The following is a 24,597-nucleotide window of genomic DNA, read 5'->3' as shown; positions in this document are numbered from 1 at the left end:
AATCTAGCCACTGCTCGGATTCCTTAAGAACCTAGCCAAATGTTCAGATTCTTTAAGAGTCTGGTTAATATGACGATGTTCTAATAAACTCTGTCTTTGGCTGAAAAAAAAAAAACGTTCCAGGGATTGATGCGATCAGGATGATGTTACATGGAAACACAAGCATATGGAAGACCTCTCCATCTTTAGAGAATCCTTTAATTTGGACACTACACTAGATATCCTCCAAGATGATGGTATACACTTTTGGGAAAAGTACAAAAGCATATATCTCCTTGTTCTATACCTCCTTTTATATTAAAAAAATGTCATTTATAGAAGTAAAAATGATGGAGCATAAATCTCGTCTTGATTTGAAAATGGCCTTTATCACTACAGCATGATGAAACTTGGCACTTATTTCTTTTCATCAGTTCAAACCTTTTAAGAGTTACTCAGCAATTTCCCTCCTCAATCCTCACAAGGTCCTTGTGGAACAAGGCAATGATAGCATCCCTTTTCACAAGTAAATTACCTTGATCAGTATGGACTAACGAAAATGTCAGTCACCCACAATGGTCTAGGACAAAATTGGGTAATAAAATGCAGAATGTTCTAATTCTAAAACGCTAAGCATACCTAATTGGCAGGAGAAGTTCTCCATTAAACTTAATAATCACATTCCACTCCTTAATTTCCCTTCTGGATGGATATAATTCTAATTCTAATAAGAAGCAAGATGCTTAGCACTCAGGAAAGATCATTAATAATGGACACTTTGATGCAGAATATTGTCTACTGCAAAATAATAGATCTGTCCTCTGCTTTAGTTATAGACTGTAACTCAAGAGGTTCGTGGGCTCTTAAAGATCTTTAGCTACAACCTCCTTGTCTTACAAAGTAAGAGAGTGAGTACCAAACAGGTTAAATTGCATGCCCAAAATCACACAACTGCAGCCTGAACTCTGAAAGAATGTTCACAATGTGTTCTTCTAAGACTCAATTAGACAAAACCAACATATATCACATGTATTCAAAAGTCAAGAAGTATCTCCTGATGAATTAAAATGCTTGAAAACAAACACAATTTATTTCCACCACTTTAACAATTTTAGCAGTTAAAATCAATTTCACATTATTTTTCTTGATAAATAAGGACTGGCACTCTGTTCCTGTAACATAAAGTTTAACAATGGCAACAACAAATTATTAACAATACACATGTTGCTCATATGTGTTCTCTAAATACAATCATGGATTCCTGTATATTTCACATTGCACACTGAACTTTGGAGTTCCTCATTCATTTATAAATGGGTTTGGGTACAACATGTTCATTTCCATAACATAACAAAAGACAAAGTTAAGGTGGGTAGAAAGCTAGACTTTGGAGTCAGGATAACCTCGGTTTAAGACTTGTCTCTAACAATTACTAGCTATGGGATCAGGGACAAGTCAAATCTCTTAGTACCTGCAAGCAAACTTCTAACACTATAAATTTCAGATCAACAGTAGATATGTATTGGTGGAGAGTATTTCCACAGTGAGAGCCCTCTAGAGTAAATTCACAACTCAAGACCAAAAAAGGTAAGAGACATGCTACTTTTAATGAACCACCATACAAAAGATTTAAGTAACAGACAATGAAGATCTGTCATAAATAACTCTGCCATCATTAATAATGATGGGTTTGGGATCTGGACTCCAAAAAGGAAAAACTCTGGACTTTTCCACTTGGCCAAATCTCTGGCATTCCCATGAGGCTATAATCCCATCAACTGGCCTTTCATCGTGGCTAACCCCAATCTCCCAATTATCTGTTACCCTTAACCTACCCTAGCCCTCCATTGTTTTACGTCCCTATGGCCACTTCCCACCCTTAATCCTATCTAGGCTCCATTCTCCCTTGGCTACATGGTTCAGGTCCCAGGCATTCTATTACCTCCTCTGTGAAGTCAAACTACTTGTCCACTCCTAGATCCCTCCCCAGTATTTGCGTATATAAGGTCCATCTTGTCTTAATTGTTAGTATCTACTAAATTGTGTTCTTCTCCCAAAACCTATCAATCTTTCAATCACATTTCCATAAAAAATTCATAAATAGCATCAGCATTCAAGAAAAATATTTTTAAAAAGTGAAACATAACTCTTTTTATGTGCCTGCCTAATCTCTACAAGTACATAATATGGTACTGGAGGGCAGGAGCTAGATTATACAAATCTATACATCCCTTCAGTCTTCTGTATATGTAGGACCATAGATTTAGAGTTGGAAAACACCACAGCAATCACCTAATCTAAAATCCTCATTGCACAGATAAAAAAAAAATTAAGGTCCAGAGAAATTCAGTGATTTGTAAAGTCACTAAGGAAGAAAATGATATAACTGAGATATGAGCCCAAACCCTTAATTCTAAATCTAGTGTGCTTTCCAAGTACCATCCAGCACGGCATGCCCACATCAAAGAAGCCACTGTGCTCTATGAGCAAAGTAGAATTGCAGTAGCTCAAAACAAACATGAAATGCACATATTTAGAGACATCTCCATTTCAAATGTTCACATGGACTATTTACGCCCAATCTGTGGTATAGCCTTCCAAACTCACATTGGTCTGATGAGTCACAGTCAGACACATTGTACATATACCATATAGTGATGTCATTTTGGTCTACTTCGAATATGAAGAACAACAACCAACCAACTTTCCACTGGATCTCGTTTTCTCCATAGTAGGTACTCAATGAATTGTCGATGAATTAGTTATTTTATTGTAACCAGAAAAAGATTATAGAAATGCTACAAGTATCTTTCAAATATTAAGTGCATTATTTACCCTCTTCCTCCTCCCTCCCCCAAAAAATACCTAATAGAATGGTTCTGAGCAAATGAATAAGCTAGGAGAAATGAACTATCTGTTCATTTTTAAAACCATTGACTTGCAAGTGAATTGGATTTAAGTGAGGCAGAGCTGAGAAAAGTCATCAGTCCCACTCCCTCCTCCAGAGTCATCTGAGTCCAGAGGCAAGACACAGGTTAAGGCAACTGGTAATGGCCCCCCAAGTAAGTACATATATACATATGTGATACATATGAATATATATATATATACACACACACGTGTGTGCACATATCACGGACCCTCCAAAATGACCACCATTTCTCAACACATTGCTTTGTGGAAGTCTGCTATTTCTATTTAAACACACATAAAATTGAGAAATAGAAGCTATAAGGGTCTCCCATGACATCTTTCTTAGGACATCAATACACTTCAGGAGTCCCAAAGGGACAGAGGTTTATTAACTTGATTTATACACTCACCATAAATTTTAAAAAAAGGTCCAGCTTATCCAATGTGTGTGCCACAAACAGTGGGTAAAAGGGAACCAATCATTACCAGTGAGTATTTAAAAGAAACATGAAAACACAATCAGATTGACAGCTATACCTTCAACCACCTTAGCTGACTGCTGGAAAAGGAAGGAACCAAACATCCAGACCACAGATGAAACACAAGTAGGGTAGGCATTGGTGAAATAAACAATTGTGATTTTTACTACTATGTCAAATCTACTAACAGATTCACTTCTCTCTCTTCCCTCCTCAGTCCTAGTAAAGAACTAAGCTAACCAAAAACAGAAGCAAAGCTGAAAGGGGTTGAAAGGATTTGGAGAAACTGCCCAGCCCAACACTCTTTCCCCTACACCATGCTGTCTCCTTGCTTTCACACATAGGACTGCTACTAAAAGAGAAGGAGGAAGAAGAAAGAAAAGAAATATGGACTGAAAATAACAATAGTCAACATTTATACAGCACTTTACAGTTTGGGAAATATTTTCCATACCTAATCTCATTTGATCTTAAAAAATAATCCTGTGAGGTAAATGCTACAGGTGCCATTTTATAAAAGATGAAATAGATTTAGAAAAGTGAGGTGATTTGCACATGGACACATAGCAATTAAATGTTAGAAGTGGAATCTGAACCCAGATTTTCCTGACTTCATCTCTAGCAAACTAGTCAGTGCATTACACTGGTATTGAAGGTAGGAGAAAAGAAAATGGGGCCGTTTTAAAAGAGATTTGGGATGCACTGATCATCTTCAAATTCCTTCCAAAGTCTAAGAAAGTGAGCAAAATTAGTAAATTAAAATAATCATATTTATGTAAAATATTCATCTTAATAAAATGTGTTATAATGCAAATGCATTTTATGTGTAATATGGCGTACTTGGAATACATTTGCACCTCCCTTATAATCAGTATATGTAGTATATTTTTAAAGGTTTATAATTTATAATTTATAAATTTTTATAATAGTTTTATAATTTTATAGTTACATCATTTTCAATAAGTTTATAATTCATTAATTATTTTATCTTTGCTTCATTTATATATTATGGTTATAAGCATGATTTATTTTATGACTCCATTTTATGCTAAGACCTCCGCCAATAAGATAATCCCTTATTACAACATTGCTTCTATTTGAAAATAAAGTCTGCTTTACAGAGATCCACTTTCGAGAGGTTTTCAGAAATATTATGGTGAAGAGCAGAGATTTAAAACAGAGGGCTTGAATTTTTGATATTAAAAAGCTTAGAGATAGATAAACTCACATCCTCCAACTTGCTACCAAGCCCAAAATTATTATTTCAGGCCAAGATATTGAACTTGGAGCTAGAGAGAGTGTTAGGAGCAAGGCCCCAGCAGGTCACTTCTAAGAAAGGACCTTGAGAAAGGTTTGCCATCGGGAGAGGAATCAGAGTTGCGCTGGGTAGGACAGAGGTAAGGACAGAGAAGGAGGATTTGTTTGAAAAGCTCCATGTAGGACGAGGAAAGCAGCTCTTGCTATCAATCTCTCTTTTTCCTCTAGGAATCGTTTAGTTCCTCATGGATGCTCTCAGGTTCCTGCTGTTCTGCTTTGCCCTCCACATTGAAAACACTATTCTATTTATTTTTAGCATCCTACTGGAAGCTGTTTTCAAAGGACACCTCCCCCTTAAGCCACTATTCATTTGTGTGGCTTTAATTACACTCCCAAAGACAACTGTTCAAAAAATTCAAAGACAAATAAGTGTTAGGGAAACTCTACAAGCTGCAATGTGTGGTTCGGCACATGCCTTGGTAGAGCATTTCGCCTCAGACCAGTCTAGCAGCCAAACAAATAAACCCCTGGCTTGTGAAGGGTGTGAATCAAATGCACAAACAAACGAAAAATACCTGGTGAGCTCTTCTTTAATCTTCAAAGGTTCGTGTGGGTAGAATTTCACTCTAAAGCACATGGTATATGGTGGATGAGCTGAAACATTATAAAGAAAAAGCATGAGAACAGCAGCAAAGAATGTGGATTCAAACACAGGAAAGGCTGTCTTTGTAGACTAGCCCATGAGATGATTAGCTGGGTAATAACAGGCACTGCACTCAACAAAACAAAATCCAAGAAAAAAATCAAATCGAATGTGTGAGAGGAAGCCCAAGGCAAATGCAAGATACATATGCTCTCGTCAGTCAGCACATACATGACTCTCTACTACACAGCCCAGGTTTCTCTGCCTAAGCAAAGGGACATTCCAAAGTAATTTTTTCCCCATCTTGTCCTCATCAACCTCCTCCCCTGCCCTGCCTGTCAATCCTACACCTACAAATGACCTGTACACAAGCTACATTTAGTGTTTAACATGACTTGGTTGAGTAAACATGGGTGATGCCTAGAATCAAGTGTAGGAAAATGGAATGAGTGAATCCTAAGAGTAATCATGTAATTATAGCTTTGGAACTGGAAAAGACCTTAGAGGTCACTTAATCCAAATTATTAAATTTAGAGACAAGTAAAAGGAAGCTCAGAGAGGTCAAGTCACTTGCCTAAGGTCACAGAAAGTAGGGCAGTAACTTGAACTCAAGACCTCTAACTCAAAATCCAGTGCTATTTCCATCCCATGGGTAAGTAATCTGTTTGTGTATAAACATCCTTAAAAGAATGGTTTTTTCTAAATCAAGTTAGTCATACAAAGTCTAAAATTTTGCAAATGGAATATTATAGTAATGTTCTAAATTCATCAAATATCTCAGGCTCAACTGTCCTATAGAGGTTATAGCTAATTGTGTATTTTCTGTCAATATTTTTGTGGATCTGTCATAGTACATAAAAGCCTTTTAGCTTTGTTTCTTTAATTTCTCAGTATGAAAGTATCAGGCATCAGATCCGTCCCCATACTCCTTAATGCAACAAAATCTTGAGAACGGGAACTAGTGATCTATTCTCATTCAGCCTTCTTCTTCTTTTTCCATTTTAGAAAATGTTTTAGTGAGTCTCTTTTTTCCCATGTCTATAACTAACTACCCACTAACTAATCTACTTCCTTCCTCTCCCAATAGAAGCCCTCCCTTGTAAGAGTTTAGCATAACAAATCAACACACAATGACCGTGTCTGAGATCTATCTCCTTCTATATTAGGTTTCCTTTCATGATGAGCTTTTGTTTTTAAATCACTGCTAAGATCATGGATCATCCAGCTGTAGCTAGAAGGTACCTAAGGGACCATGAAATCCAATTCTCTCATTTATAGATGAGGACACCAATGCCCAGAAATGTTAAGCAACTTGTTCAAAGTCAAATGTAATAAATCAGAAATAGGATGTGAACCCAGGTCCTCTGAATTCAAAACCTGTGTTCTTTCCACTGTACCACACTGCATCCTGACCAATTCTTTGATATCCAGGTTTCATAAAGACAGAACACCAGAGACTGAATAATGAACACATAAATGAGGTTTTATTTAGTAAGGAAAATATGCTTATAAAATAGCCTGCTAGACAGCATTCAATTCACAACCATCCTCAGTGTCATTCCAGCTGCCTCGATAAGGGTATGTGGTTAAAGGACATAAAAATCAGACCTTCCCATAATTTCTGGGTCCCCTCCTTATCAGGAACTATAATCAGCACAACGCTAAATCTGTTTGGGGATAGAGTTAAAAGAAAAAACTGACATGGAACACTATGAGGGTAAAAGAAAAAAAAAGCACATCTTCAATACTTCACGGATTTATGGTTTAATGGTGATCATAACCTTTGTACCTTGTTTATTGTAATTAGTTCATATGAACAATAAAATCAAAGATTTAGAGCTGGAAATTACCTTAGAAACCATCCAATCCAACTCCTTCATTTTTACAGATGAGGAAATTTAGATACTGAGAGGTTAAGTGGCTTACTCAAGGTAATACAGCTAGTAGGTGTCTGAGGCAGTATTTAAACTCAAATCTTCCTAAATCTAAGTCCAATGCCCTAATCACTCATTAAACCTGAGACTTCTCAAGTTGCTTTGGTCAAAAAAAAATTTTACCACCATTGGGTGGCTACCCAATGGTGTTCATGAGGCAATACAAACTTAACCAGGTTAATCCTCCAGTGACAGACACACTTTCATTGCCAGAACCCTCTGAAGCTTAGTAGGACCACTAGAGCTTATGTTCCACCAGTTTTGAGAATGCAGTTATTTCTGAGCTATAATGTGACACCAAAGTAAGATACAAATAGAAGATCTCACAAACAGGAATATTTAGTCTTTACAAGAAAAGAAAAAATTCTCAATTCATTTGGGTTTTTTTTCATGCCATATGAAAATACAAATTTAATATAAAACACCAACATCTTCTGTAACTAGAAAGAGCTTAATTCCTTTATATCATGCCCAGAAATGCAAAAATGCCATCACTTTTACATGATTCAAACTCATTATTTCTTTTTTCAAAACCCCTGGGCCTAGGCTTCCAATCTTGGATCTATAAGTACTTTTCCATTTAATACATGACAGAAGAAAATCTTCTGGCTCTTAATGAATAAATTGTAGATAAGAATGATCCTAAGTCCTTTCCTAATCACTTATGAATTCAACTCTTTTTGTGACTGTGCCATTGTGAAGACAATGAAGCAAAGGGCAAGAATGTGAGGAAAGGGAACTTTTTAAAAGGGACAAGAAAACAGAATTATGGGAAAGGATGTTCAAATCAAATAAGAGAATTTATTTCCCATGGTTTCAGACACTTACTAGTTATATGACCCTGGGCAAAGGGCTTAACCTCTATCTGCCTCAGTTTCCTCAACTATAAAATGGGGATTATTATATCATATATGTTCAAGGGCTGTTGTGAGACTCAAATGAAATAATATTTGTGAAGCACTTGTCACAGTACCTGGCACCTAGGAGGTGCTTAATAAATGCTTGCTCCCTTCCTCCTATCTGCATATGCCTCCATCTTCTATACTGGCTTTGATCCATATTGGAATGGAGAATAGGAGTCAAGATTTTCCTTGTGAGTTAAGCATTAACACTCAGGATTACTCATTCTAGAAGTGAACTCCCAGCTGGAAGCAACTTAGGAGTCCAGTGATGTGAGCAGCCCAATTAGTGAGACTTTCTGTCCAGATGGCATCAATTAGGATGTTTTTCTACTCAAATAAGTTAAAAAATAATGACAGAGTTTTAAGCTTTGGTCCTCCCTGAAGCCTTGAAAGAGTACTAACAACTCAAAAAAAGCAATTTTCAGCTAAAAAGGCAGATTTTACAAAATGACTTAATTTCTTCTCAAATCAAATGCAACAACCAAATCTTAAATACTGAGATCACATAACCTACATTTTGGTTCTTGGGAACTCATTACACCTGTACTGAATGTAGAAAATAAATGACAAAGTTGTGGTTCAGGTAATAAGGAGGTTTCAGATACTTTCTTGCTTTTGATACGCTTCAGAATACCAGAAATGCCATATACTGAGTCAAATGTATGGTCCACCCAGCCCAATATTCAATTTGTCAATGACAACAAAAAAGGACACTTTGTCTACAAATATAATAGATACCCTCAGTGATGTGATTCTCAATTGTTAATGGCATACCACCTGATATCTCTTAATGATCTTTTTCATAGTCTTTCACACACCATGCAAGAATTTATCGAGAGGCTTCTAGTCAAGATGGCTGCCCAGCTCTCCCATACCTACTGTACCAAAAAACCTGAAAACAGCACTAACCAGAATAACAATCAAGAAATCCAATGAAAATTATAATAAATGACTCCTTCCACCCCACAAGTGCACAAAACAACCCATAGTCAATAGTAAAGGGGCTGCTAATGAAGGCAAACAATCCCACAGCACCCAGAGTAACCAGAAAAGGGCCAGAAACATATGTAGCCTACCAGGCTCTCTCTCTGGAGATAACAAGAGTACAAGGCTCCCCTGAAAAAGTCCAAGGATGTTTGTAAATTTACAATGTGGCTCATCCAAGGCAACAGAAGTTATCTATGAGGCCATGGTAGCAACCAGTAGAAGTATGGCTCTGACTAGGACATACAAGAGATCCAGTTTCTGATTACTGTGTCCTGAGACACCACAGAGGACCCTGACATCCAGTGCTCCGAACCTCAAAGATTCAGGAGAACCAAACACTAGGAGTTAGAGGTCAGCATAGAACCTCAGCTGATCTAGGGAGAGATCAATCAAGGCAAAAAAAAAAAAAAAAGGCATGGCACAGGCCAAAGTATGACCTCAGCACAAATCCTCTGATCAGGAACTACAGCTAGAGAAATGACTAAATCAAAGACCACCAAGTATAAAACACTATCATAGATCTGGAGATTTTCAACAAGGAGAAAGTAAATCTATAACAGCTACAAATAGATATTCAAAAGAAAAAATAGATCTTCCTCAAGGACTGTATGAATATACCTAGAAGAAATGAAATAAAAGATAAAAAATGAAATAAAAGTTCTGGAGGAAACAACTGGAAGGAGAATAAACAGCTTAGAAGAGGAAGCAAGTCAGTCACCAAGCCAGTCAACAAGTATTTACTAAGCATCTACTAAGTGCCAGGCACAGTTCTCAGTCCTGAAAGTGATAAACCTTACCCAAGTAATAGTCCTTAAAACAAGAAGAGACCAAATAGAAATCAATGACTCTATGAGAGCAAGTAATAGCAGAAAAAAGTCAAAATATTGAAAAAAATAAAAGAAAAAATCCAGAGCTTCCATGTCAGAGAAAAAAAAATACCGAAAGCATCCAGAAAATACGCAATTCAGTTACCAAGAAAACAGTTGGGATCACTCAAGCCCTGGCTGCTACAATTATAAACAAGAAGAGATCCTGGACTACAATATTCCAAAAGGCAAAAAAGATATCAGTTTACCATCAAAAACTAACTTACCCTGAGAAAATTATCATCCTCCTAAAAAATAGACCTTTAATGGAAAGACTGTGTTAGGGACTGCAGATACACACACAAAGAATGAAATAATCCCTACTCACAATTTTACTTCTAATGGAGGAAACAAGATGTACAGCTATAAGTATAAAGAAATGAAATACAAAGTAATTAAATACAAGGTACAGTCTGAGAGGGAAGTCACTAGTAGTTGAGGGGATGAGGAAAAGCTTCATGCAAAAAATGGTACATGAACTGAGTCTTAAAGGAAGGAGCTATTCTACAAGTTAGAGGAAGAGGGAGTATAATCTAGGAATGGGGCATGATCAGTGCAAAAACAGAGAGATGAGCTATGGATTGTGAAGAACAGAGAGAAAGCCATTCTAGCTGGATCATCAATTGTGGGATATGGAATAATGTCTAATGAGGCTAGAAAGACAGGTCAGGTCCTGGTTGTGTAGGGCTTTAAAAGTTAAACAGAAGAGTTTATATTTTATCTTATAGGAAATAAGGAGGCACTGGAGTTGATTATGAACAGGACTGACATGGTCAGACCTGCATTTAAAAATCACTTTGGCAACAGTGTAAAGAATGTACTAGGTGGAAATGAGAGATTTAAGGCATCAAAACCAATTAGGAGGGTGTTGCAACAAACCAGGCAAAAAATGATAAGGACCTAAAAAGAAGATGGTAGCTGTGTAAGTGTAAAGAAGGGGTAGCACGTGCAAAATGTTGTAGAAACAGCAAGATTTGGCAACTAATTAGATATGAGGGAGAGTTAGGAATCTAGGATAATGCCAAGGTTACAAATCTTGGGGAATGGAAGAATGATAGTGCCTTTGAAAGAAGTAGGGGACTTTGGAAGGGAGGAGGGGAAGATATGCTGATTTTGAGATGACTCCAGGACATGCCGTGTGAAATGTCCAATTGGGAATTGGTGATTGGGGGGAGGGATGGAAGTTCAAAGGAGATACTAGGGATGGATGGAAAGATCTGAGAGTAATGTGCATAGCAGTAACAACTTAAACTTATGGGAGCTGATGCAGTCACTAAGAGAGAGACTGTAGCAAGACAAGGGTAGGAGGCCATCAGGGTGGTTTGGATAATGAACAAGGAGAGGAGACTGAAAAGGAATGGTTAGACAGATAGTAAGAGAACCAAGAGAAAGGAGTGTCATAAAAGCCCAGAAAGGATAGGGAATCCAGGGAATTTCCTGGGCCAAAACTCCTTTCATTTCTAAAAGAAATGAAAAGGATGCTTTATGGTGTTAAGAAAAGTCAAGAATACATCTCAAATTGTTTAAAAACAAAAATCAGATCCTTAAAAAACATCAATTTATTCTTACCCAGAATTCTTTGCCAACTCCTCCTCTCCCCCCTCCACCTCATCACTGAAGACTGTGTATGACCTTTAAGTACACGCCTTCAAGCACATAGACATGCCAAGAACATGTACTCAATTTGGATTAGAACTATGAAAATTCCAAAGAGTAGAATGCTGACCCAAAATGAGACAATGCAACAGCTTTGCCTGAGAAGTGCTAGATTTTTTTTCTTGCTCCTTCTATGTTAAGATATTGGATGTAAAACTAGACCTGGATTCCCGAAGAGCCGAGTTCTAATCTTGCACCAAACACCAACTAGCTATGTGACCCTAGGCAAATCGCTTTACCTGCCAACTTCAATTTCCTCATCTATAAAACAGGGATAATCACAGCACAGGATTGTTGTAAGGATCAAATGAAATAATGATTATAAAGTACTTCCACACTCCTTCAAGAGTTATATAAATGTTAGCTGTTATTGTTAGTAGTATTACTGTCTCATCCATTCACTGAAACAATGATAATCAATCCACCAAGAGTCTATGGAATCAGTCATTCAGATCTGAAAAATACCCAAATAGCATTTGGGAAGGAGGTATAAAGAATGTCTCTATATCTTTCATACAAATTATTTACTATTCTACTATTTCCAAATATTTAGCCTTCTAAGGATGCTAATTATCTCACAATGGGGTACCCCAGGCTCTTTCAAGAAAACTCATGTTTTTTCTATTTATCCACAAGGGACTACATGAAAGCAAAGACTGAAGTGCATTCACTCATTTTTCCATAGGTTGGTATGATAAATGAATTCATTTGTGCCTTGTTCTATTATAAAATTTAAGGTATGACCACAAAATATTTTTGCAGATGATGGAAACGAGGCCTCACTACTTTAGAATTCATACTTTGAAATAAACTAGCCCCTTCCTGGAAAAAAAAAATGGATTGTATGAACAATTAATTGGGCCTGAAAAAAAATGAGTAAGAATAACCAAACTAATTCCTATAGACAGATGCATATCATAACGCCTAAAACAATTTCTAGTGCCCAGAACTGTGGTGAAGCCAGCTTTGTAAAGGCTGTTAGAGTCAACTGTCAAATCTTTTGTGTAAGCATTTATATTTCAAGAAACCTCCAAACCCTACAAATCAGGGCTTAATTTATTGTTTTGTTGATTATCTCTAGACTTAAGAAAGTGATGGGGAAAATGTTAATAGATTAAATAAATAGATTAAACTTTAAAGTGTGTCCAGCTCTTTTTTTTTTCGCCAGAGAGCCAATCATTAAGTATTTACCAGGGCACCTATGCCAGTATCTTTCTACCGTCCCTATCTCTTGCTTTTTAAATACAAATACTATTCTCAGAGTAGCTGAGATGCAGGAGGATATAGTAGAAAGAGCGATACCTGAAATGGGGAATGACGTGGTTTAAAATACTCTCTGATTTGTACTAGCTATATGACCATTAGCAAGTCACTTAACATCATCAATATAATAGGAAAAGCAGCTGTGGTACATACCTTACAAAATTTTATGTGAAGTGCTTCGTAAATCTTAAAGGATTATGTAAACTCATCTATTACTCTATACACTAGTATAGTATATACTCTATACTAATTCCATCTATTATAATATGCCAATAGATGTTGTGGTGGTAGTTGTTGTTTGTAGTTGTTGTTTTTGTACACCAATGGATTTGTAACCTCCTTGATGTAAGTACTTCCTCCAAAAGTGCAGATGTCAATCCATCTATGCCTTCCCATCTTGTCTGACTCTTATACAGATCTTCTTATGAGTTTGCCACAGTGGTTTAGGTGCTGGGCACCTTCCTCACTTTCTCTTGACATTGTGCCAGTGTCAAAGTGGCTATCCCTTTCCTTTTTTTCATACATTTCTTTGGTGATATCCTTTATGCTTCTCCTCTGTGATCTTTTGTATGCAATTTGTGGCAGCCTATTTATAGCATAACTTTATTTTGTTAAACATATTCCAATTATAATTTAATCTGGTTCAGCTACACTGATATAGATAAGAATGTCCATTTTCAGTGTCTGCCCACTACATATGTGTGTGCACATATATATGTATGTTGTATAACAAGAGACAAGCTCATCAGCTATTATTACCTAAAATTTCCTTCCAGATGCACTGCTTTCTAATTTCTTCTAATTCTACTCTCTACCCTCATATCCCTACTCCTTTGTTCTTTCTCTCTCTTTATTTGTAACACCTATAATCAACTCATTCTTTCCTTCCCTACTTTTTTTTTCTCCCAACAAGCCAGGCTCCTGTTATTTGGTAGTTAACCAAAACAAAACCATTGTTGTTTTTAATCCGTCTATGGTGACTGCATTGAGATAGGGACTAGTTAATCACAGTTGTAAAGTACCTTAGCTTGATTAAAGCACTTAGCGTAATAATTAAAGTCTCTTCTATAGGCTTTATGCCCTTACTAGCTTTGCATCACAAAAGATGCTGTAGGATTGGTTCTTCTCTCCAGGAACTTACTCAAAGTCATCTTGAATTTTAAATATTCATTTAAAAAAAAAAAAAAGGAGGGGGAAGGTGCCTACCTTTAGAGGAAAATTGATTTAAGAGTCCTAGACATCATCTTTATTATTATATTATATCATATTATATCATATATATTGCATTATAAATATCCCAGTTTCTTCTTTTGTTTCTCATATTTGTAGAAAAGTCTTGAAAATTTTGAATTTTGGGGTTTTGGTATGATGGCTTTCTTCTTTACTGCTTATAAAATCATTTCCTTGCTATTATAATCTTGGAGCTTAATGTGGCTAGAAAAACTGAAGTTTGAGTTAATACTTAATGGCACTTGTGAATCTTGTCAGTTTGCAAATTATTCCTATTTTTTAATATTTCTGGAAATTTTTCTTGTATGATTTCCCAAAATTAAATGGTCATATTCTTTCTAAATAGTTTTTGGAAGCCTGATAATTCCTCATTTTTCCTCTCCTTGATTTGTCCTCCAAATCAGTTACTTTTATCATCAAAATTTCCGAATCTTTTTTTTTCCAATTGAGTAATTATCTGCATTTATTTTTCAGCTTCTACTGTTCTTTCTGCATTCCAGTAAAACAATTCTACTTTTCACCTACCTATTGTTTTGTTTCTATTGTCCAAGATGTTTCTATGCTAAGTTTTATCATCATCCTTACTGAGATTTCATAGTCACATTCAGTTATTTCTTAATTTTATCTCAATGTATTTGCTCAGTGTGTTTATTCATTGATTTCCTTCAGTTTATTGTGCCTTGAGAAAATTTTAGTTTTGTTTCTGACGGTATTGTTGATACTGTTTTGGTATAATTATCTTCTAGTACTTTTGCCTCTACCTATTTTAATCTGTCACGTAACCAACATTTATCAAATGTTTGGGGAAAGTTAGGTGAGAGAATTCTGGGGCTTGGAATCAGGAAGACCTGAGTTCATATGCAGTTTGCCTCCATTTCCTTAAAGACAAAATAATAAAATGGGGATAATAATAGCACCTACTTCACAGAATTGTTGTGAAAATCAAATAAGATAATACTTGAGAAAGACAGTGCCTGGCCAAACAGTAGGTACTATATAAATAATTCTTCCCCGCCCCTTCCCTTCCTTTCTTTCTCTTCCATCCCCAAAATAAGCATAGGCAGGATCACTTGGCCAGAGATTCTGGAAGAGAGGACTGTTCAAGAAGGACTTAGAGGATCTCAAAAAAGAAATTTCTCACAAAGAATCATAAATTATCTCAAAGAGAAATATAAGGGGAAGGCATTTAAAGAGACCAGTGACTACTCAGGAAACTTTCCAATGAATTCAGGTCAAAATGTACATTAAAAAAGCATGCCAAGAAGAGATTATAACTAAGGATGAACATAAAAGAATACCATGGGATTAATAGAGCAGCATGAGAAAGACTAAAGCCCAGAATGAGCTGAGGCTTGTGAAAAACGTAAACAACAAAACAAAATGGCTTTTTAGGTATGTTCTAGACCAGGAAGTGAATGAAGACTATGCCTACTGAGTTGGAGTGGATGGAATAATATTTAACAGATGATAGGAAGGAAACTGAAATATACAACTTCTATTTGATGGGGTTTTTTTTCATCAAAGAGAATGCTTTTTTAGATTAGAAAGGTTAGAACAGACATGGACCATAGTAGAAGTTCTTAATCTTTATATGTGCACATCCCAGCTCCCTTTGCCAGTCAGATGAAGCCTACTGACCCTTTCTCAGAATTGATGTTTTTAATCAATTGAAAGAAATGCTAAATTTCAGTTAGAGATTAATGAAAATATGGATGTAATTTTTTCCCATCCAAGTTCATGTCATGAACCCTTAGTCTGAAGGGAACTGAAGTCCAATACTGGCAAGATTATAAGATCGCCCAGCTGCTACAAATGAGAACAATTTTCTTGGCAAAGAGGAATCACATCCCAAAATGCTGAAAGAGACGTGATTACTGAATCACTGTTTATAATCTTTGAGAAATTATGAAGGATAAAAGACAGGCCGAAAGAGTAAAAGTTGTCTTAAATTTTAAGATGGAAAAAAGTGGGTTAGTATATATTGCAAACTGTACACTGACGAGTGTTGTTGGTGACCTCAGACACTTACTAACTATGTGATCCTGGGCAAATAACTTAACCTCTGTCTGCCTCAGTTTCCTCAATTGTAAAATGGGGATTAAAAAATACCACCTACTTCCCAGGATTGTTGTGAGGATAAAATGAGATAATATTTGTAAACACAGCACAGTGCCTGGCACATAGTAGGTGCTGAATAAACGCTTGCTTCCTTCCTTCTTTTCCTTCTTCCTGTAAAATGTGACTAGGTATTACTTACTTCGGCTTATTTCCACAGGTTGCTATGAAAATCAAAGAGATAATGGATGTCACATGACTTTGTAAATTGTAAAGAGCTATATAAATGGAAGGTATTATTGATGAGGTAAAGTGTTTGAGGCGGATGGGCAGGCAGGATGCAAGATGTAAGATATGAGGTAAAATGCAGGATGTGATCAGCCACAGATTATTCATCGATGCCCCACCGTGTACTGATCTATGTGCTTTCACAAAGCACCCCCCATCTATGTGACACTCTGGAGCAGCGCTCCCCTTTCCTCTTCCCTCTTCTTCTTGCTTATCTGTATGACAAAGACACCTCCAGACTACCTGATATTCCAGGCTTTCCAGGGCAGTGCTTGCCTCTCTTCCCCTTCTCCTGTTCCCCTTCCCCCTATCCCCCTGTCATACTGTATTTAGACTAAACACCTAACCTGGCGAATTGCTCTTCCTTCCATGGGAGCAGGCCTGCTGGGTGTGTCCCCCCAATAAACACTTTTGTCTTGCAGACAGTCTAATTGAATTCTTTTCAAGACACACCCTGCAACCTACCCATCTATTCCTTATCATTCTAGTGCCACCCCAACATGTTGGGGTGTTGGTGAACCCTGACATTCTTGCTGTACACTCTGAACCCAAACATTTTGATTATCTTTTAGGGGAAGCAGTAGTCTGAAGCTATATGTGTGACTTTGGACCTCCATTTCTTGTTATTGTTGTTGTTAAATCATTTCCATCATGTCTGCCCTTTGTGATCCCCTTTGGGGTTTTCTTGGCAAAGATCCTGGAGTGGTTTGCCATTTTGTCCTCCTGCTCATTTTACAGATGAGAAACTGAGGCAAGCAGGGGTTAAGTAACTTGCCCAGGGTCACACAGCTAATAAGTGGCTGAGGCTGGATTTGAACTCATGAAGATGAGTCTTCTTGACTCTAGGCCCTGTGCACTATGGCACCACCTAGCTGCCACAGGATCTCAGCTTCCTCAGTTACAAAAAGGAGTCAGTTAAACTAGAAGATCTCTGTGGTCCCTTTAATTTCTCAATCTTATGATCTTTTGTCTGAGGAATTCCCAGAGTAGGAACCCTCCCACCCCACCCCAGTGATGACAGGCAACTTCCTGGTAACCTATGCCAAGGATTACAAACAGAGAACTAGAAGGGGCCTCAGAGAACATCTATTCCATCTATCCCTCATTTCCATCTATCCCTCATTTTACAGATTAAGAAGCTGAGGCCCATGGTGTTAAATGACTTACCTAAGGACCCAAGGGTAACAAGTGTCAACCTTCTTATAGCCTTAGTGAGTAGACTGGAGCACTAAGAGGTTGTGACCCTCTCAGATGGTCACGAGCTTAAAACCAGGCATTTCTGACTCCAAGGCCACATCTCCTGCCATGATGCTTTGTTGGGTCTCATTCTTCCTAATGACTCATCCTCACCTCACCCAATTTAAACTCTTGTTCCCCTCCAGGAAGAGACCTCAAACCCAAAGATCAAACAAGCTCAGAGGAAAAGGAACTACTATTTACTTGTCTTACTTCAGTGACTTAATAATTATGTGTTTAAAAGGTAGCTACCTGACACTGCATAGGAAGTAAATGAACAAGGATACATCCTCATTAAAAGGAAGAAATCTCTTTGTAATGTCAGGGCTTCCTATGAAACTATAAGAATTTCCAGGAAGTACCAACGTGGAAACCCACCCACAACATGACTAAAATATCTGCATTAAATGTGAATCAACCCTGTGTGCTACTCTCTACTGGCATACATTTGCATACAAATGCCATTCCCAGTCCATTTAAGAAGTCTGGCCAGTAAACATAATATAGATGCAGCCTTAACTATTCTGCCCAGACAATTAGGGCTCAAACATCTCCCAGCCATGATGAAGCCCACAGGCTGCTTTTCAGGATAAACAGGGTTTTCTTCCATCCTCTGTCTCTGCTCTTTGTATATAGTCCCATGCCCCATCCTTCAAGCCTACCTGAAGGAATTAGTCTCAATACTCCCAATCCCTCCAGAAGTCTGTGGTGGTTGTTGTTGCTTTTAATGACTCAGACAATCATAATCAGAAAAAAGCACTTCATCAAAAGAAAAGAGAAACCCTTTCTCTTATAGGTTTAAGTGGAGTGTCCCAAAAGTCTTAGTGCAGTTGTAAGCAAACTACACTAAGACTTTTGGGACACCCCATATTTTTTTTTAAATTACCTTGTTTCTTATTAAAATTCCTTGGGCTGGACAGAAACCATTGAATTTTAGAGCTGGCTGTCATCAAGTCATTTTTCAGTCCTGTCCGATCCCATTTGAGGTTTTCTTGGCAAAGATACTAGAATGGTTTGTCATTTCCTTCTCCAGTTCATTTTACAGATGAGGAACTGAGGTAAACAAGATTAAGTGACTCACCCAGGACCACACAGTTATTAAGTGGCTGAGGCCAGATATGAACTCAGGAAAATGAGTCTTCCTGATTCCTGGCCCGGGGCTCTATCCACTGCACCATCCAGCTGCCCTAGACTTGGATGGGACTTAAAAGATGAATTTTTAGTCCAGCCTTTTTCTTGATAGATAAGGAAACTAAGGCCCAGTGAAGTGATTGCCTTAACGTTACAAAGGACTAGTAGTAACTAGATCTCCTAGGATATCACTCTTTGCACTGCATGCAACCCTACCTTTGTGATGCTTATTTCATACATTAATACAAAGGGCTGAAAATATTTCTGTTATTTTACTTAAAACTCACCTGTCCATGTGACATTCATACAGTGGCCAAAGTCAATCATTTTATTTTAATATGATTATACACACTCAAACAAACTATTATCAGACTTCATATCCCTGTGAATGAGAACTATTTTATGCACACTTTCAGCTGGGCAGGTGAGACTTACCTCACCAGAATGAACAATGCCTGATTTTCCAGAATGGGGACCATTTGAATTAATAGACTCATAATTTCACCCCCTATAATGTTGCACATTATTACAAAGTGCAAATTGTCCTCATTTTAGAAAGAATAACACTTACTAGCTGTGAGACTCTGTGCAAATTACTTAAGCCCTCTGGGACTCAGTTTCTTCATTTGATAAATGAGAATAATAAAAAGAGCTCCTATTTTGCAGGGTTGTTATGAGGACCAAATGAGATACCATAAGTAAAGCTTTTTGCAAACCTCAAAGTGTTATATAAACAGAAGCTATTATTAGAGCAAAAGACTAGCATAGTGCCTTACACATAGGATTTAGAGTAATTTAGGATCAGAGGACCTCAGACTTTGTGCTGATAAGAACCTTAAATGACTTACCCAAAGTTACACCCACTCATAACTGGCAGAGCTACTACATGCGCTCTCATACTCACTCGCTTGCTCGCTCTCTCTCTCTCTTTCTCTCCCCCCTCCTTTCTTTCTCTTCCTCTCTTTCTCTCTGTCTCTCTCTCCCCTCCTTTCTTCACACACACACACACACACACACACACACACACACACACACACACATATCTAGATTCAGATCTGGGCTCTGATACTAGCTGTGTGACCTTGAGTGAGCCTCAATGTTCCCATCTGTAAGATGAGAATAACACTTGCATTGCCTGCCTCATAAAATTGTGAGAAAAGCACATTGTAAACCATAAAATAATATATACATATGGGTTCTTCCTAAATCTAGGCTTCATAATGGGAAAAAGGACTTGGTGCACTCACTAAGTAATAGTAAACAGTTCCCTCATCAATAAGGATCAGCTACGACACCACTTGGGTATTGTTCATTTAAGCTAATTCTGGCTATCGACCACACTCCTTTAATTCCTCCTCCAGCACCTCATGTTCAGACAACTCCACCCTTCCACCTCCTGACCTGTTGAATTCTGTCCCCTTCAACATGTCTGCAATATTTCCTCTGAGGACAAAAGGTAAAGGATATTATTTCTTTTTTCCAGACCCTAGCCCCAAGAGAACATTTGCAGTGCTCTTGACAGTAGTGACTTCTTTATATTTGCAGGCTCATATCTGCTTTGAATTCCCAGGACCGGACAGCATTTTAGCATCAGTGTGGTCCTTGCCCCAAATAAATCAACCTGGTTTTTGCCTGATGCCTGCTAATATTAAGGTGTTTTTCTAATACCTGCTCAGTTCAGGTCCTCATGGGCTTGCAGAAAGAAAGGAAAGGAAGTATCTTGCTGATATACACTACCCTATCTATTTAAAATTTTGTTTTTTTCTACTTTGTACACCTATGTCTAGTAAAGTATTCCTCTGAAGAAGATGGAAAGGGTGGGGAAAGATGTATATAAGAAATGAGAGCTAGGTGGTAGCTGGAACGAGCAGATGTCCAGTGTTCCCTGGCTTCAGAATATTATGGTCATTTCAGTTCCGCCAACGAATTGGGAGCTAGGCACAGACTGATAGGGGAGGCAGGGTGAGACCTAGAGTGGAAGCTGAATCTAGAAAGAAAAATCAGTGCTAGAAGCAGCATATGAGACCAGACTCAGCCTCCTACTCATAACACAGAACACACGATGTCCATTCTGGGTGGAAGAGACCAACTTCTCTACAAAAGGTAGAGGCTGCAGTTACCATTTTGATGAGTAATTTACTTCAAATAGGGCATAGGATCTAGAGTTTACAGATATAGAAGAACTAAGGCCAAGAGAGACGAAGTGACTTACCTAAGACCTCATAAGCTGAGATTTAAAGCCAGGCCCCCTGGCAACAAATAGAGCCTTCTTTCACAATACTACATCCTCTCATTATACTAGGAGTTCTTATCCTGGGGTCCATGGAGACCACAGGATTTTATGGATATATTTCAAGGAAGTCTATAAATTAGGGTTTTTTTTTAAATGTATTTTGATAAATGTATTTCAATGCAATTGGTTTCCTTTGTAATCCCATGTATTTCATTTTATGCATTTGAAAACATTATTATGGGAAGGAGTCCATCCATAGGATTCACCAGACCACCAAAGGGGTCCATGATATAAGAAAGGTTAAGAACTCAGGCACTATGCTATAAAGTTTTTCAGTCAAGATAAAGAAGAAATAAATGGCTTCCAGGGTCTGGAGAACATTTAACATTTTCTTTTCTTTTCTTTTCTTTTTTAACATTAACATTTTCAAAAGAGGTTTAGACAGGCCAACTGTTAAGCTAAGGCAAAAGACCTAACAACTGGAACAAAAAGTGTTTCTTAGATATTATTTCCCTAGGTCCACAGAGTGTGTGTGTTGGAGGGAGGGGGAGATACTGAGTATATTTCAGATCTTAAATCCTGAACAAAGAACCAATCAGGGTGAAAGGAAGCACAGACCTGAAATCCTACACCCAGGACTAAGGGATAGGAAAACAAATTGGAGAAGACTGACACCTTGGAGCTTGGCCCAAACCAAATCCATCAGAAAGAATCTTAGAACTGATCTAAGATCAAGCTCAAGTAGGACTGAGGTCTGCCTGACTCTGACAGGAAGCCTAGGAGAAGTGAAAGTCTATTAAAAAAAAAAGTTAGGAAAGTGTGAGCCTTAGTTTCCCATAGGGAGTATGTAGGACTAAGGTGAACACTAAAGATCCCTGTAACTTTTAAACTTTCCCATTTAATTTGTTACTGTAATCTCTTACTTGCCCAAGCTCAGTTTGATTTCTTATACTTAACATGACATGACATAATATGATATAATATCTAGCATAATATAATATGATATAGTATGATAATATAATATATAATGTAATATAATATAGTATAGTATGATAATATAATATAATATGGCATAGTATAGTATGGTAATATATAATGTAATACAGTATAATATATAATATAATATGGCATAGTACAGTATGATATAATAATATAACATAATATAGCATGATATCGTATAATATAATTGAATATAATATAATATTCCTTTAAAAACCCTAATGAAAAGTTCATCCTATTTTCAGTAAGGAAATAAAAGGAAGAAGGAAAAGGTTTACATTCTTTCACCTAGGGCAGCTAGGTGGCACAGCAGATAAACTACTGGGCCTGAAGTCAGGAAAATCTGATCTGACCTCAGACACTTACTGGCTGTGTTTCCTTGGACAAGCCACTTAATCTCAGTCTGCCTCAATTTCCTCGGTTATAAAATGGGAACAATAACAAGACCTAACTTCCCGGGCTGTTGTGAGAATCAAATGAGATAATATTTGTGAAGTGCTTAGCATAACGCCTGGCATAGAGTAGGCACTTAATACACACTTGTCTCCTTCCTTCCTTCAAGAGAGCCAAACTGGATAACGAAGGACCTAGCCCCAAGAAGAGAGAAAGTGGCAGTCATTAAAGGAAAGTTAGCCAATCTTAGTATAAGGCAAAAATTTTCCAATCCATTACAGAGATCAGAGATAGGACTGGTTTGAGACTAGACCTGTACTTTTATCTGTACAGAAAACTCTACGGTAGGAAACTCTATTTTCCAATGCAAGCTGCCACTTTCTTTGTAATATACAGTCTTTGAGAGCTGCCTCGAGTGTGAAGTTGACTTGCCCAGGGTCACAAAAGCAGTATATGTAAGAGGCAGCACTTGAACCCAGGTTTTGTGCCAGCCTTCCTCTATTTTAACCCCTTAAATAGAATACCCCCTCCCAAAAAAAAATCATATAAAGTAAACCAAATAACACCATCATGTTTGTTTTTACAAAGTATGATGCTGAGATTTAGAGCTGGTAGTCAGTCAATCAGTCAATTAATATTTATTAAGCCCCTACTCTGTGCTAGGCACTATACTTATGGCTAAGGATACCAAGAAGAGCAAAAACCAGTCCTGCCCAATAGGACCTCATAGCCTAGGAAATGAGATATCATCTATTCCAGGGGTGGGGAACCTGCAGCCTTAAGGCTACATGTGGCCTTCTAGGTCCTTAAGTGAGGCCTTTTGACTGAATCCAAATTTTACAAAACAAATCCTTTAACCTGTGGCCTTAAGGCCACATGTGACCTTCTAGGTCCTTAAGTGCAGCCTTTTGACTGAATCCAAATTTAAACTAAAATTTGGATTCAGTCAAAAGGTCCCCTAAAAGTTCGATTTAGTCAAAATTTAAAATTTGGATTCAATCAAAATGCTGCACTTAAGGACCTAGAAGGTCACATGTGGCCTTAAGGCCGTAGGTTCTCCACCCCTAATCTATTCCAAAAACCTTCCCCCTCCTATGGGCTCCCTTCCTCCCTGCCAATTCCAGCTGAAAGTTTCTCAGTTTGATGACTCCTAGAGGTTAGCTGACCTCTTTAGTCACATACCTAGCAAACGACAGAGCCAGAAACTGAGCCCAGTCGAGTCTTTTGGGTTCCAAAGCCTGGGTTCTTTCCTCTACAGTGTGTTGCTTTCTTCTAGTTATTCGGGCAGGTCATCCTTATTTTGAGCCCATTTGCAACATTAGCCTAGCAGAGTGTCTCTGGGCCTCCCCTCAAACATAGTAGGCCTTCAATAAATATTTGATGAATGAATGAATGAGCCACTTGTGACAAGGGACCTTCACAGCCTCTTCTAGAAAGTCACATGTGCCCTGATAGTCAAAAGGAATCCAAATGGGTAAGTACGGGAAACCTGAACTTCTAATCATTTTCCTTTAGTGAAGATGGGAATGGAAAAATCATCTTCCTCACTGAATTATGTACCCACGGCCAATTGACAGCGAGGATAGGAACATAAAAGGCATATTCCCAGCAGAAACTGCCTCGGGGGTTGGAAACAAGATCCTGTTTGTAACTCCAGAGCTGAGTCCCAGGGGTAGGGCTCAGCTTTCCCTGGACTGATAATGACTCAACTAAAGTCATTACAGATATTTTAAAAAAAAAAAACTCTCAAGGTTTCCCAGCTAGAAGAGAAAGCAAGTATCTTTCCAAAACAGATAGATAACCTAATAATCACAGCAAGGCAGCTTTACAAAGCACTTCATCTTTGGTTGTCACAACAGCTCTGTCAGGTAAGCAGAGAAAATTTTATTAGCCCCATTTTACAAATGAGGAAACTGAGTCTCATAGGATTTAACTGACTTGCCAAAGCCAGCAATAATAACAACTCACATTTAAATAATGCCTAAAGGTTTGCAAAGCCTTGAATATAGTACCTCTAAGTTTCATAACAATGTGAAGTGGTGGTATTAATCTCCCCATTTTATAGGTTCAGAAATCTCTTTCATATAGTATCTCATTAGGTCATCACAACTCTGTGAGGCAACCTGGGTGAGTTTCATTAGTCCCATTTTACA

The 24,597-nt window shown here is 37.7% G+C and overlaps 1 protein-coding gene across 2 annotated transcripts in view; it reads right to left on the bottom strand.

The window, feature by feature from the left end:
• The window catches only part of LOC114025952 (FERM domain-containing protein 3), a 335,752-nt gene that overhangs the window by 128,866 nt on the left and 182,289 nt on the right, over positions 1-24,597 (bottom strand). For both annotated transcript variants that reach the window (XM_027839493.1, XM_027839494.1), the window contains one exon: positions 5,204-5,282. In XM_027839493.1, coding sequence (XP_027695294.1) covers positions 5,204-5,282 — 79 coding nt within the window. The remainder of the gene's footprint in view (positions 1-5,203; positions 5,283-24,597) is intronic.

This window comes from Vombatus ursinus, unplaced genomic scaffold (assembly GCF_900497805.2).
Source record: "Vombatus ursinus unplaced genomic scaffold, bare-nosed wombat genome assembly UNPS02014832.1, whole genome shotgun sequence".
NCBI classification, from domain to species: Eukaryota; Metazoa; Chordata; class Mammalia; order Diprotodontia; family Vombatidae; genus Vombatus; species Vombatus ursinus.
This window is presented reverse-complemented; position numbering and strand designations above follow the sequence as displayed.